At 39.7% G+C, this 16832-nt stretch overlaps 1 protein-coding gene across 1 annotated transcript in view; it reads left to right on the top strand.

Annotated features, from left to right (window-relative positions):
- SPC25 (SPC25 component of NDC80 kinetochore complex) overlaps window positions 1-16832 on the top strand; it is a 41951-nt gene that overhangs the window by 12458 nt on the left and 12661 nt on the right. The window contains exons 2-4 of the mRNA XM_034954439.3: window positions 10224-10381; window positions 11377-11523; window positions 11619-11684. Of these exons, the coding sequence (XP_034810330.1) occupies window positions 10243-10381; window positions 11377-11523; window positions 11619-11684 (352 nt within the window). The 5' untranslated portion in view covers window positions 10224-10242. The remainder of the gene's footprint in view (window positions 1-10223; window positions 10382-11376; window positions 11524-11618; window positions 11685-16832) is intronic.

The raw sequence follows: 16832 nt of genomic DNA, 5'->3' as shown, positions 1-16832 counted from the left end.
GTCAGACATTAGCAATTTCTATGTTTGGTGAAAAGACTTTGCAAATAATTATTGCATGTCAAATAGCCCATAAAGCCCTACATTTTAATTTAAGATAGGCTGTGGCTCTCTATTTTATTGGGTCTTTGAGGAAAATGGTTGAATAAATATCTGGGTATGAAAAATATATGATATGACAGATTATTTTCTGATCACTGATTTAAAATAAGAATAGTTCAATTTTCTTTATCCAAGAGAATGATAGAATATATATGGAACAGGGAAAGAAATGTGTTGTTTTTTGACTATAAGACAAGAAAGCAGAAATGAAAGTCATTTGGATAATAGAAATGTGTTAGGATCAAATTGTATCTTTTATTAACTAGAGAATACAGTTGAGAGGAATAGGGAATGATTCATGTGACAAAGATAGGAATAGACATCAAAGGGCTTTTGACCAATCAGGAAAATGGTTTGTTGAGAACAGAGTGTTAAACAGAAGTGGAAAGCACCAAACAAATGCTGAGAATGAACAGAAGGGTAGCGCAAAGAGGCTGTGGATCTGAGTCATAGGTCCATAATCTACGGCTGTGGACTATGACTAGACTATAGACCAGGACTCTGGTCCTGGACTATAGACTACGACTGGACCCTGGACTATGGACCAGGGTAGACTGAGAATGAACAGAAGGGTAACACAAAGAGGCTATGGATCTAAGTCAGAGAGATGTTGGGTTTACAGAGCTGGATTGTGTCTAGGATTAGTGGGAAAGCAACAAAGCCTCACAAGGTGGCCAGGGATGGATCTAGGTAACCTTACTTGTTATTTTATCATTCAGATTTTTGTATTTGCTTACCATGGCCTAAGTAAAGACAAAGACTTCACTAGAGTCCTTCACAGGCTATAACTATCACTTTGAACTTCTCTTCGAGTTTTGTGTCCCATCATTTAACAGCACCATTGTTACTGGGCTTCAGTGTCTATTGGTACCTTACCTGGAAGAAATGCATTGACTGACCATTAACATCTTTTGGGGTGCTTTTTAAATTGCCATAACTGTGTTCCACCTGAGATCAGTTATATTTCTGGTAATGGAATTTGGGCATTGGTATTATTAAAATACTTCTCAAGTGGTTCCAATGTGGTATAAGGGGCTTAGAATCATTGCGCTAAGGCAATTCATATAAGGAATTAGCCTTGACTAATTAGAGTCTATGCTTCTGGCTTTTCTTTGTTTTGCATATTCAGGTTCTGTAATTTCCATAATCTCTTTAATGAGCCATGAGGAAGAGCATAACTTCCCTTTATTCTTTTTCTAAAAAGTGTTTGATCTACATAATTCATAATACTCATTTTCTTCAGAAATGTCTTATCCTTAAATCAGGATGTGAATGATATCAAATACATTTTGTCTTCCAATTAAAAATTAAACTTCCTGCTCTTCAGCACCTCAGAGTCTGTGATTAGCCTTTATCTATGGTAGTTAATTTAGAAAGATTTTCTCTCGAGAACTACCTGGTTCTGTAGACTGTGGGATAATTAAGTGAAGCAAAAGCATCTTGATTTCTTTCACCCTTTAACAGCATCTGCTAATCTGCTTATTCCTCGTAGTTCATCATTTTTAGTCTTTTCATATCTTAGCTTCTATGCATCCATCGGTGATGCCTTCTCTGACCAGCATCCTCACCACTCCTCTGACAATACTTTCTCTCAAACACTCTTTTCTCCTAGGGGGTTGTTTGAGTCTGCTAGGGCTGCCATAACAAAGTACCAGACTGGGTGGCTTACACAACAGAAATATAGGAAACTAGGAGTCTGAATCAACGCGTCGGTGGCGTTGATTTCTTCTGAGCCTCTGTCCTTGGCTTGCAGATGACTGTCTACTCTCTGTATCTTCACATGGTCTTCCCCGCTATATGGGTGTGTTCTAATCTCCTCTTTTTATAAGGATACCAGTCTTATTGGATTAAGGAAGATACTAATGACCTCATTTTAACTTAATCACCCCTTTAAAGACCCTATCACCAACACAGTCATTTTGGGAGGTACTGGGGCTTAGGACTTCAACATGAATTTGAGGGAATACAGTTCAGCCCATAACCAGGAGTTAAACACAATTTATAATTATATATTTATGACAAGTGTATATATTTAGCATCTCTCTCCTGTACTACAGTATAAGCTCCATAAAACAAGGGGTCCTGTCCACTTTGTGCAACAGCCACAAGCACAGTTCCCATAACAGGCCCGTGTAGAAGCCAATTACCCATGAAGCTGGAAAAGTTCGCACGGGCGCCTAAGATGGTAGGTTGGGCCGGGCGCAGTGGCTCACGCCTGTAATCCCAGCACTTTGGGAGGCCGAGGTGGGCGGATCACTTGCGGTCAGGAGTTTAAGACCAGCCTGGCCAACATGGTAAAACACCATCTCTACTAAAAAAAAAAATACAAAAATTAGCTGGGCATTGTGGTGGGCTGCTGTAGTCCCAGCTACTCGGGAGGCTGAGGCAGGAGAATCGCTTGAAACCCGGGAGGTAGAGGTTGCAGTGAGCCGAGATCGTGCCACTGTACTCCAGCCTGGTCTACAGAGTGAGGCTCTGTCAAAAAAAAAGGCAGGTGGTTACTGATAGTTTAGAGTGTATTCACGAGTTTATTTTCTTTTTATTAAAGAGAGGGCCTATATAACAGGGGCTTTATAGAGGGGCCTATATAAAGCCATTTAACAGGGGCTTTAGATTTCACAAAACCTGGAACTGCCCCTGGGCCCATCATAGTTATTTAGTAAATGTTTATTGAGTGAATGAATTATTGAACAAAGTTGATATGAGTACTAAATTATAAAGAGCCTGTGTTTTAAAACTATGTTATTTGGTTAGTGCAAACTCAAAATGCATTTCTCCACAGAGATCATGTTATATAGTGGCAATGTCAAGAAAGTGTATTTAAGGTGGAGAAAATATATATAATGTGTATTCTAGAAAGGGCTAATATATTTGTATGTGTATGTGTGTGTGTGTACATACATATATAAATATGTATGCAGATGTGTGTATATGTATATATACATGTATTAGCCCTTTGTGTGTGTGTGCATATATGTATATATACAATTATATATACATATATAACATATATACACACACATATATACACATATATGTACACACACACAAACACACACATCTGCTTATGATTAAATAGAAGAATAAACAATTAAAAAATATTTTGGCCAAGCATGGTACCTCACATCTGTAATCCCAGCACTTTGGGAAGCCATAGTGGGAGGATCACTTGAAGCCAGGAGCTTGAGACCACCTGGGAAACGAAGCAATACCCCACCTCTATTTAGTATATATTTATTTTATATATATTTATTACATGTAATAAATTATATAATTTATCACATGTGATAAATTATATAATTTATCACATGTGATAAATTATATCTATTTATTTATATATAAATACATAATAAATATATATCTATGTATATATATTTATATTTATATAAAAATATATACGTAATAAATATATATTTATTATATGTAATATATATTTATTATATGTAATAAATTTATATATTTATTATATATAAAATAAATATATTTTTAAATTCTATAAAGGAAAGAAGAGAAGAGAGTAGAGGGAACAGGGATAAAAAGTAGACTTCTTTGAACATACTTCTTTTATAGATTTGACTTTGAAACCATGTAAATATTTTACATAACTATACAACAAAATTAAAATTAAGATGTGATTCATACAAAATTTTAAAAATGAAAGAAGTGAAAACACCACTTGATTCATTATACTGGTGAGCTATTCTTCCCAGCACTTACATGTATTTTATGATTTGTTCCTGTGGGAAATCTCTTTCTACACATTTCTTTAGTCCTCCTCATCTACCGTCTGCCACTCAAGTTGCCACGGCTTAGGGTGGGGGTGTTCCTGTATCCTATGTGGGCCCCAGCAGTAGGGAGATACAGGAAGTTGGTTCTTTCTGACACTAGTAATCTTCCACTGGAGCTCTTCCCTCCAATGACACAGCCTGCCTGACAAGCTGGGTCATTTCAAAGCCAAGGTTGTTAGAGTTTAAGATCTGTCCAAAATCAGTTTACCAAATGATGGAACAAAGTCACATTCAACCTACCCAGACCAAGATCCAAAAGAGGGTAGATCCACCTGACTCATCCTCTTTTTGAAGTTGTCTTTCCTAAAGTGTGACCTGTGGACCACCTTCCTCCTGTCACCTGCATGCAATTTCCAGGCCCACTCCAGATCACAGAATGAGACATTTTGGAAATTAAATCCAGAAAGCGTTTTAGTAAGGTTTCCACATGGTTTCTATACACATTAATTTTTAGAAGCGCTGTCTTCATTCATCATTCCCTTGAAAGGTACCCCTCCTGTACCTCCTGTGCGGAGCTGGCCTCTTCTTGTACCACTTTCTCAACTTCTACCTTAAGTCATTTTTTTTTCATTTGCCTTATTTGGGGTTCTGTATTATTCCACTCTTTCCCATGGAGGCAGGCGTGGTCTGTTTCCATATTCTTCCTTTTAGATCTCCTTTTTTATTATCTTTTTTTAAGGCACATGGTAAATACTCAAAAAATACTAGCTATAATTAATATTAGTTATTCTTATTTTGCCAAATAGTCTGTAAATGTGGAACTGAATTCAAGCTCTGACATTCTTGATCAGAGTAGAAGTAGGGTAAAGTGATACAATTTTGCTCTTATACACAATTCTTATGTTGCTTCTCTTTTGTACTCTGACATCTCTGCCTCTACCCCACTCTCTCTGTTCTCTCCCCTCTTTTCTTCTCCCCCCACCCCACCTCTCACTCTCTTTTTTCCTCTATCCTGGCTCCCCTTTTTTCATACTAATATTTAGTCATCTAAGTGTTTTAATTGGTCACTGTCAACTCCAACAGAGCAGAGACAAGTCTGAATTGCTCACTATTGCATCTGGGAATCCAGCCAAATGCCCTACACATTAGGAGATGGTTTTCAAAAATTATACAGCCAGCCACCATTCCTGACTGGATCACCTCCTTTTCTTCCTGCTATAGTAGAACTCTCCGTTTGATCCCTCCAAGTGTTCAAGGACTAGGACTCTGCTGTGTTAGAAAAAGCACTTTTGGAGTGGAAGAAATCTTTATGAGTCTGTGCTTTGGGGTCTAACCTTAGCCAGATCTCTTCAGTCACCAGGCAGTCTATAACGTGAATTGATTTATTTAGGGGTCAGCGAACTTCCTAAAATTGCGTGCAAAATGTTTGTGCTTGTACGTATCTGTTGGAAGAAGCCACAATTTTCACCAGATTCTCGATGGAATCCCAAGCAAATTAAGTACAGCGTGAGGTTCACTGGAATCCCATGCACTATCCATGGGGCCTATACCCAGGATCCTCCCATTTCCCCAGTTTCCTCAGAGATATCTTCATAACTCCAACCACCCCAGCATGAGTTTCTTGTCTTAATGACGTCCTTCCTCTTAATGACTGTTTATTTCTTAAATATGTCACCGCTATAGTCGGTCCCCCAACCCTATACTGCTGCCTTGTTTTTTAGTTCATCCCTGTAGTTGAATACTTCCAGTTCTTTCTAGAATGTTCTCATTCCGATTCATTTAAATTTTTCTGAGATTTTGATTTACAGTAAATCCCTACATGTGTTACATAGTGGGACAGAGGATAGAATTTCTCCAATATGTTTCACCACATCAAATATTATATAACCACAAGATATTTCTTATTGAACCATTCATGTCTGGATTATAGTGCTTGCTACAATTCAACACCATTCAGAGATATTTGACTTTAGCTTGTGTTACTTATGAGGTGGCAGTAAACAACAATATATTTTGTAGGCATTGACCTTTAATGTCTCTGCATGGTCATTATCCTTTTACCACAAACTTATCTGCCTTTTCTAAAATAAACTATTTGAGATCTCTCCAATGTCACCTTGCAATTTAAAATGGATTTATTTCAGATGGAATTTAGACCCTAGTGACTTTCAGGAAATCATTACCTTCAGTCTGGCTAGCATCCCAGGAATATTGGCAGTCCATAATGACACTGTTATAAATGGCCCTGCTACAGCTCCTTGAAGTACCCCCCTCCATTAGTCTTCTTAGGTACTTTTCTCTAGAAATGATCATGACCTATACATCTATACACTTTTTCTTGGATTACCAAAGGACCCAACAGAGTTGCCTATTGAGCAGTACTATTAACTTTCTTCAAAGTAGAGTTAATATATTGTATAGCTGTGTTCATTTTTATAGATGACTTAAAAAGTACTGTGTAGAGAAATTGTGTAAAGCAGTGGCTCTCAAACTTTAATATTCATCCAACTCCCCTGAAGGGCTTGTTAAAACACAGATTACAGGGACTCCTAATCTTTGATTCACTAAAAATAGAGTGGGGTCTGAGACTTTGTATTTCTAAGTTCCCAGATAATGGTGATGTTGCTGGGTGGAGAACCTCTCACTTTTGAGAAGCATAAGTCTAGACACTGACTCTTACGAGTACCACACAGGACAGAGATAGATCAGACCTCAAGAAGCTTGTGGTCTAGTAGGGAAGATATGATATTTACATAAATCACATACCATTGTGTCCTTAGAGGTGAACAGATAGGGTGAATGGAAAAAAGGAAAGGCAGACAACTTTCAGTCTGTGAGATTAGGGAGCTTTTGTGGAGGAGATGGCAAGTGGCTGGGCCTTGAGATATGAGTAGAATTTAGAAATGCAAACTGTAGGATGAAAGGGAAAAAATATCCAAGAATATAAATGAGATAATACCATTATCACACCTAAAGACATTAACATTAATTGATTAATGTATTTAAAAGCTGTAAAAGAAATCCTCGTTTTTGACATTTATGAGACAATTTAAAAATTGTACCTAGAGTAGTCAGATTCATAGAGACAGAAAGTAGAATGGTGGTTGCCAAGGTGTGAGGGGAGGAAAGACAGATTTGTTATTTGATGGGCAGAGTTTTTAATAAAAAGAGTTCTGGAGATGAATAGTGGTGATGGTTCCATAACGCTGTGAATACACTCAACATCCTTTTACTGTACACTTAAAAATGGTTAAGATGGTAAATTTTATGTTATGAGTATTTTACCATAATAAAAATAACCTGGATATTTTTCTGACTATATTGAATGTTTTCTCAGTGCTTGGGAAATGTAGTCTTTTTTCCTCTGAAGCTCTGATATCCTTCATCTTTTATTTTTAATTTTAATACTTTCATTGAGTTATAATTTATATACTATGAACTTCCTCATTATTTTTAGTATATTTATAAAGTTGCCAGTAATTGACAAAAACCAGTTTCAGAACATCTCCAGCACCCCAGAAAGTTCCTTCATGCACGTTGGCAGTCAGTGCCTGAGTCTGCTCCCAGCCCCATGCAAAAACTGAACTGCTTTCTGTGTCTGGGAATCTGCCTTTTCTGGTTATTTTATGTAAATTAAATCATAGTATATGGAGTCTTTTGCACCCGGATTCTTTCACTTAGCATAATGTTTTTGAGTAGTTTCTCATGAATAAATGCTTCTTAGTTTGCTGCAATCTGTTAGTCAACTTCCAGGTCACTTAAATGGTTGTTTTTGATAATTTGGTCCAGTTTTATAGTTTCTTTTTGGGGGATAAAATTTGGTGACTTCCTTCTACCACACAGATCCAAACCATATCAGACTTCCAGCATAGTGGTGGGAGGGGATTGGATCATGAGGGTAGATTTCTTATGAATGGTTTAATACCATCCTCTTGGTACTGTCTTTGCAACAGTGAGTGAGCTCTCATGAGATCTGGTCATTTAAAAATGTGTGGCACCTCCCCCTCCTCCTGACCTCTCTTGCTCCTGCTTTGGCACATGAAGTACCTTCTCCCCATTCGCCTTCTGCCATGATTGGAAGTTTCCTGAAGCCTCCCTAGAAGCAGATGCTGCTCTTCTTCCTGTACAGCTTGCAGACCATGAGCCAATTAAACCTCTTTTCTTTATAAATTACCCAGTCTCAGGTATTTCTTTATAGCAATGTGAGAACAGACTGATACAAGGTCCCAGCCCTTCCTCCGTTTTATTTTATTTTTTTAATTCTAGGAAGGAGATGAAAGAGTCCAAGTGTAACCTGGCATTGACTCCACTTTGTATACTGTACTTTATAGCAATTGTCAGAAAACTTGCTTTCTTAAATCATCTATTGCAGTGTTTGACACAGGCCATTCAGAAATCTAGAAGATTGAAAGTTTCTGTTCAAGAATCTTTTCATTTTCAATATTGTAGGTCCTCAACCTGGAATCTGCAAGAAGAGACTCCTCTTTTGAATTCATAGTAACTTTTAATTTTTCAATTTTCTCAGTGAATGGATGTTGAAAATATAAATGTGAATGTCAGCATAAATGTGAATGTCGTAAAGAGAACCTTTTACTTACAGGTGGGGAACTTATAGTCTAAACCATGGCATTATTCATGATCATTCCTATCTTTAGCTTTGCCCCCCAAGATGCAAAGTATCTACCCAGCAAGTGTATGTGCAATAGAGGACAATGATCTTTTATCCTTATACCCCATTATCATTCACCCATTGGAGAAAGAATTAAGTTTTCAGGGGAGGAGCAATGGAGCATTCAATCTGAGCAAGACTATAACCACCATCCAGAAACACCTACAGCCTGGGAACATGTGGCATCTTTCTATTCCCCACCCTGCAGAAACCCAACCCTGGGTCACAGACCGTATATCCCAGAGAAGGCAGTGCTCAGCTCAGTACCTGGCACAAAATAGAAACTCAATAAACCCTGGTTGGTTTGAAATGAAAGGTATGTAAGTATGGTGGTGGTGGTCATGGTGGAGTTGTGTGAATAATAATGGGTCGGGGGGTCTGTTTTCCCCTTTTTAATGCTGAGAAAGCTGAGGGCCCTATTCTGTGTACTGAGCAGAAAGAAGAGCTGGTTGTCTCTAGCTATCCTTGGGGGTTAGAGAGAAATTATTCAGCCAGTCTTTCGGAAATGAAAATTTTGACAAATGACAAACTTCTTCCTCACATCCTGGTTGGGGAGGAGCACTCAAAGAATAAAAAACAATAGACACCCTGAGGCTGCCCTAAAAACAGCACATTGGTAGGGCAATCACTCCCCTCAGCTGAAGACCCAAAGAGAGCAAGAATCTTCACTGAACAGTCTGATAAAGACCAGTGTATAAACCCAGTGAGGAATTCATCAACATGGTACCAAATCAGCCCTCTTCCATGAATCTTCTTAAATACTGTCTTCACTAATTTGGTACCGAGAAAACCCTAAAAATGAGTACCAGCACTCAATCAGCTGAAATTCTGAGATGCTCAACTCATAAAATTTTGCTTTAAGGTAAATAGTATCAGATATATAAAATTAGAAGTTCTTGGGAAAATATTTGCAAATGAAAGGAGATTTATCATAGTAAACTCTATGTCTAACTGTATTAATAGCAGTCTCTAGGCTGCAAGGTGACTTTTGGGTATATTGTGAAGTGTTAAATATTCATAATAACTTGTCCTGATTTCATAGGTCTTAATTTAGTTCTTGGATAAAGAATGGCTAATATCTGGTCCTCTGAGAATGTTTTTTACATATTTACTTCTTGTTGGTGTTTGTATTGTTGATGAAAATGAAAAGAAACTAGTATAGTAAAGACCTTTTGGTGTATAATAAGAGGCTTTATTTTCACAAACATATCATAGTCTAAGATTAAAATAATAACTTTGACTTCATTATTTTAGCCAACTTTATTTTCCATTCTTCAGAAAGCATATTCTCTAGGTTCTTTCCCTAGTTTTCTTTCTTCCTCAGCTTTACCAAGAAGGATTCAAATACCGAATCTATGTCACCTTTCAGAGTTTCTGGACAACGCTGATTCCCTGCAGCTTGTCTACTCTGGCAAATCCTAGTTGAATACCTTGTGCCTTATTCCTGTCCTCAAGGAAATAGCAGGTGATTTTGATAGTGCTCTAGTTTCTTCCACTTCTGCAAGATAGTAACATAGTGTTCTATTAGGCCTCAAAAACATTGTTAGAGAAGCTGGGGGAGTAGAAAAGAAGGAATATTTTTGTAAGCAGTAAAAACCTATTCTGAGGACCATCTGAATGTTTCTGCCCACTCACAATTGAAGTCAACTTTACAAGGTGAATACAAAGAAGAGGATGTATTTCTTGCAAAAGATACGATTAAAGGTCAATATCTGTATTTGTTCCAGAAACCTTTATTTGAAGCCGATGAATGACTTGTCGTGGGCGAGCCCTTCGGGTGCTATTAATACTTTCGGGTCACAGCGGAGACTCTGGCTGTTGTTCAGAAAAGAACTACGAATCCCAGAATGCCCTGTTCCCCCATTTTCCCCGCGAGAATCCAAGGGTGAGTTCAACCAATCCTGTCAAGGAGAGCCTGCGCTATCGGCCAATCAGAAGGCGAGCCTGCGCCTGGAGGCGGGTGGCGGGAAGTGCACTAGGTTTGAAATCGGAAAGTTGGCGGGGCTGCGGCAGCTGAGCCTAGAGTCCGGCTGTTGGCTAGAGTGGGCGCGGATCTGGTGTGGGGAAGGCGGCGGGACTCAGGCCTGCCTGCGAAGGTAAGGGAGTTGGGCGCCGAGCTGGGCCCCTTGGCCCCCCTGTCGCAATAAGGGAAAGTGAATTTGAGGGCGGGATGTGTGTATTTGCGGCGGCGTTTGTGAAATGCGCATCTTGTTGCTGTTTGGGCCTCACAGCCTGGTGGGGTGGGCATCTGCGAACCCAAAGCGTTCTGGGTTTCACTGCAGGAGGTATCTTTGGTCCTCCTGGGAAGGTTTTAGCGTCGCAGAGTACTGGTGGGTCCAGGATTCTCCCAGGACCTCCTTTTACAGAGGATACTGAGGCCCGAGGTGACTTGTATACATCCTCGACGGAACCTACTAAACTCCCACCTTAGTCCCTATTTTACTGTTAACTTTTACTGTTCTGAGGTGGAGGAGAGAGACAGGATAGATGTGTGGGGTCTTATTCTATGGGAGGGTGCCGGCCACCTGGCTATCCTGATGATCTCTGTTCAGAAAGGGTTAGAGTTGGAACAGGGGTTTCAGAAGTCAACAGTTTTACTTGTGAGAAAATGGACCCAGGGTCATAGTGCGTGTGAGTGTCCTGTGCAGTTACACTTACCTACTAACAAGCTGCTAGGAGGTAAAGGTGTCCTGAATTATTGCTGCACGTTAACAACAGTTAAGCCCAGGTGGCTTGATCTACCCTTGAATACCTAGAATTAAAGATAAGTTGCTATTTTCTAGCAAAGGACAAATTGCCAAAATACTGTATACCCGATTGGAATATGTGGGTGATTTGATTTCAATAACTTAAAAAATGCAATATGTATTCTGTTTTTAGCATTGTCCTACATAATGGTAGAGGACGAACTGGCACTTTTCGATAAAAGCATAAATGAATTTTGGAATAAATTCAAAAGTACGGACACCTCCTGTCAGATGGCGGGACTAAGAGATACCTACAAGGATTCCATCAAAGCATTTGCAGGTACCTAGTGTTAACTTGTAACATGCTGGTTTTGCTGTTCTAGTTTATTTTTTAGTGTTATTGCAGCTGAATTGAAAGTTCAATTTCTCTTTCAGAAAAGCTGTCTGTGAAATTAAAGGAAGAAGAACGAATGGTTGAGATGTTTCTGGAATATCAAAATCGTATGTGAAAAAGTATAAATCATGGGGTTTTTTTTAGATAAAACATCTTTATCATGAAATCTCTCATACAAGTAAGACAATGTATTTTGTGTACACAAGTGTGTATATGTTGTGTGTGTGTATATATATGTGTACATATATGTGTATATATATGTGTATATGTATGTGTATATATATACATATATGTGTATATATATACATATATATGTGTGTGTATATATACACACACACACACACACACACACACACACGTACATGTAGTGGCTCATGCCTGTAATCCCAACACTTTGGGAGGCCAAGTTGGGTGGATCCCTTGAGCTCAGGAGTTGAAGACCAGCCCAAGCAACATGGTGAAACCCTGTCTCTACAAAAAATTTAAAAAAAAAATTAAAAATTAAAATATACATATACATATATATAGACACATACACACACACAAATACATACACATTAACACATATACATGTGCTTATATATAGGAATAAACATTGACATACTATACAGTTTAAGAAAGAACATCCTATGTTACACCTTCTCCCACCTTCCACAACTAACCTATCAATATATTGTTTAGTATTGTGGGGGTTTTTGGTGTCATTTTTTGAGACAGGGTCTCACTTTGAGACAGAGTCTTGCTCTGTTGCCCAGGCTGGAGTGCAGTGGCGTGATCTTGGCTCACTGCAAGCTCCGCCTCCTGGATTCACGCCATTCTCCTGCCTCAGCCTCCCAAGTAGCTGGGACTACAGGCGCCTGCAACCACGCCTGGCTAATTTTTTGTATTTTTAGTACAGACAGGGTTTCACTGTGTTAGCCAAGACGGTCTCAATCTCCTGACCTCGTGATCTGCCTGCCTCAGCCTCCCAAAGTGCTGGGATTACAGGCGTGAGCCACCGTGCCTGGTGACAGAGTCTCACTTTGTCAGCCAGGCTGGGGTGCAGTGGCATGATCTAGGCTCATTTCAGCCTCGACCTTCTTGGCTCAAGTGATACTCCCACTTCAGCCCCCTAAGTAGCTGGGACCACTGGTGGACACCAGCATGCCTGGCTAATTTCATATTTTTTGTAGAGATGGGGTTTCACCATATTGTGCAGGCTGGTCTTAAACTCCTGGGCTCAAGCGGTCCGCTCACTTTGGCTGCCCAAAGTGCTAGGATTTTGGGTGTGAGCCACCATGCCTGGCCTCTAGTATTGTGTTTTTGAATGTTATATAAATGGCATTCTCTTGTATGTCTTCTGTCCATTTTTTCACTCAGCACTATACTTGTGAGATTTGTCAGTGCTAAGGTATAAATGCCAGTATTTTTTAAAAGATGAGTTTGTTTTCACGTTGGAAATCACAGCCTGGGGATTGAAAAGCTAGAGTTCTCTCAGCTCTGTTAGTACTCTGACAGTGTTTTTCTCCATATTTTTACTACTATTCTTGCCATCTTATTTCTACTACTCTCCAGGTTGTCCAGAGTAAACCAGTAGTTTTTACTGAATTCTTACACACAGGACACAAACATGTGTCCACAGTTCAAATTCCACTAGAGATACTTGGTTTAAAGGCACCATGTTTTAAACAATATTAGACTAGAATGTCCTTACATGGGGCATATGTTCTTTCATTTGCAAAATGGGTAGCCTTGACTTACCCATTTTACTCATTGTGTGGCCCATGAAGGCATTTGACTTTGTTACCCCAGTAGGTTATTTGCTACACTTTTACCCATGTTTACTTTCTTTCTTTATTTTCTTTCTTTCTTTTTTTTTTTGAGATGGAGTCTCGCTCTGTTGCCCAGGCTGGAGTGCAGTGGCACAATCTCGGCTCACTGCAACCTTTGCCTTCTGGGTTCAAGTGATTCTCCTGCCTCAGCCTCCCAAGTAGCTGAGACTACAGGTGCGCACCACCAAGCACCACTAATTTTTTGTATTTTTAGTAGAGATGGGGTTTCACCGTGTTAGCCAGGATGGTCTCAATCTCCTGACCTTAGGTGATCTGCCCACCTTGGCCTCCCAAAGTGCTGGGTTTACCGGCATGAGCCACTGCAACCGGCCTACCCATGTTTACTTTCTAATCTGCCCTGAAGCTTCCATGCCCTTCACTGCTTCTCTCATTCCCTCTGTAACCATAAGCAAAAAAGAAAACCACTTTTGTTTGCATGTGTGTGTGAAAGAGTGATATTGAGTTTGGGTTCTTTAAAACTTCTTTGTAGGATCCCTAGGCATTAGAAAATTAAGTTTGGAACTGTCAGTTTTACTGCTGTGAGTCTCAAACTGTGCTCTTAAAGATTATCTATAGTGTGAAGTTATGCTCTATATAGTCTAAAATCTAAAAGCATTATCAATATTTTTCTTTTAAAAATCAGTTTATACTTGGCCGGGCGGGGTGGTTCACGCCTGTAATCCCAGCACTTTGGGAGGCTGAGGCGGGCGGATCACGAGGTCAGGAGAGCAAGACCATCCTGGCTAACACGGTGAAACCTTGTCTCTACTAAAAACACAAAAAATTAGCTGGGCGTGGTGGCCGGCGCCTATGGTCCCAGCTACTCTGGAGGCTGAGGCAGGAGAATGGCATGAACCTGGGAGGCGGAGCTTGCAGTGAGCCCAGATCGCGCCACTGCACTGCAGCCTGGGCGACAGAGCAAGACTCCATCTCAAAAAAAAAAAAAAAGAAATCAGTTTATACTTGAACAGAAATACAGTTTACTCAAGTTTAATTAATTCAATGAACATATGACTGCTATTGCCCACCACTAAGGAGACAACAGTGCATAAAGTATAATCTACTCACAATATTGTGGGGGATATAGATAGGGAAACCACAATTAAAATATATTGTTCCAGGCTCGATGGCTCAAGCCAAAGTAATCCCAGCACTTTGGGAGGCTGAGGCAGGAGGATTGCCTGAGTCCAGGAGTTCAAGACCAGCCTGGGCAATATAGTGAGACCTTGTCTCAATAAAAATTAAGGAAAAATTAGCCAGATGTGGTGGTGGGCACCTGTAGTCCCAGCTACTCAGGAGGCTGAGACAGGAGGATCGCTTGAGCCCAGGAGATTGAGGTTACAGTGAGCCGTGATCATGCCACTTCACTCCAGCCTGGGCGACAGAGTGAGACCCTGTCTCCAAAAAAAAAAAAAAAAAAAAAAAAAAAAGATTGTATTCGTTGTTAGAATAATGTAATAGATGCTGTGTGAGGATAGAATCTGGAGGGTTTGGTTCGTCCAGTGAGGAATGCAGGATATTTAATAGCTAACCATTACCTTGTATACCATGTGCTAAGCCCTGTTCTAAGCTGTTTGCATATATTGACTCATGAATCCTCACAACAACCCTAAGAGGTATAGATACTGCTTTTAGTCTTACATGTTAGATTTTTATGACAAAATAAGCACAGAGAGGTTAAGCAACTTTCTCAAGGTCAGATAGCTGATAATGAACAGAAATATGATTTGAACCTGTGGTCTGATTATACCACACTACTTTGGAGAAAATCACATAAAGGAGGGTTAGGGATGTTCAACAGAGTCAGCATTACATTCTGGGAAAAGGGAACAGCACATGGAATATGGCAGGAACATGAGAGCTTGTTAAGTTCTGGGATGGCTAGAGTACCCTGTGGATGGGGAGTGGTGGAGAAGTGGCTGGAAGAACTCGTTGGCCAGATGATGGACATTCCATGTTGTGCAAAGGGGGTTAGACTTTGTTTTTCAGGAGAAAAAGAGTTGCTACAGGATTTCAACCTGGAAAATGATATTGGATTTATATGCCAGAAGAAGCAATCTAGTAATCATGCACAATAAACAGGAGGGGAGTGAGATTGTTGTCCATAAAGAGACCAGTTAAAGGAAAAATTTAGTGTAATAGTACAGGCATATAATGAGTATGGCTTGGACCAGTGACAGGCCTGAAGAGTTAGACTCAAGACTGTGGGCCTGAAGGTGAGAGTATGCTGTGGTCTAGGATGATTCCTTCTGACATGGAGTATGAATCAGTGGTGATGCATTTATTAAGTGAGGGATTGAAAGAGAGGAGGAGCATGTTTTTATAGGTGGGAAGGAAACATATGTGGGTTCAATTTTAAACATGTTGGGTGAATATGCTGAGTTTATTGTGCAGCAAGTCTTCAGGTGGCGATATCTGATAGGCAATGGATATATTCATCTGGAAGCCAGCCAGAAAAGTGGTCTTTGCTGAAGATAGGGATTTGTGAGTCTTTCGTGTATTTAGGGGATTGAAGCTGTGGAAGAATATGTAGAGTGAAAGAAGGTAGCCTTGGTTAGTAATAATATTTATTTACTCATTACTGTGTGCCAGGTACTGTGCTAAATGCCTTACATTGACCACCTCCTTCAGTCCTCATGATAGTTCTCCAGGGTTGGTATCATTTATTATTATTATTCCTACTTTTCTGATATTACAGTCCCAGAGAGATTATGATTTGCCCCAGATCATCAGATTAACTCCAGAAGCCTTACTCATCTTCAGAGCATTACATTTCCTCTCCAATTTGAGAGAGTTAAATGGAAAGGACCAGGAAAGACAGAATTAGTAATTGGAGAACAGAGGAAGTAAGAGAGAAGGTCACCAAAACTAAAAGAGGAGAGAAATAATAAAGGGTGTTGTCAACACTGTAAGTCACAGGTAGATCCAGTAAGGTAAAGATTGAGATAGATATTTTGGGAACAAGAAAGATGGAAGGAATTCATTCACTGACCAAATACTTGTTGAGCTACTGCTGTATACCAGGTAATCTTCTAGGAAGATACTGCAGAGAACAAAATAGCCTAAAGTTCTGGAGCCATAAATTCTAATTATCACAAGAAGGAAGATCATCTATTGAAAGTGAGAGGTATTTACTATGGGCAGGCTTTTACATTATTATAAATCCTGAAGTCTGTCTAAGACAGAGATTATCCCTGTTTTATAGATGAGGAAATTGAAGCTCACTGAGGTTAAGAAACTTGCCTAAGGTAGATAGAGGATCTAGGATCACAATGATAGTGTCTGTGCTCTTTCCGTTGTGCTATACTGACGTGCATTGGAGTGAAAATGCAAAGAAGGGTTCCTCTGGTGTGTAGGAGTGAAAGTTTGAAATGTCGGTCCTGGGAATAAGACAGCCTGCTATGTACACATGTAATAATAGTCACACAGCAGGCCAGGTGCAGT

Source organism: Pan paniscus, chromosome 13 (genome assembly GCF_029289425.2).
Source record: "Pan paniscus chromosome 13, NHGRI_mPanPan1-v2.0_pri, whole genome shotgun sequence".
Taxonomy (NCBI): Eukaryota; Metazoa; Chordata; class Mammalia; order Primates; family Hominidae; genus Pan; species Pan paniscus.
Note: the sequence above shows the minus strand (reverse complement) of the source record. Positions and strands in the feature narration are given on the sequence as shown.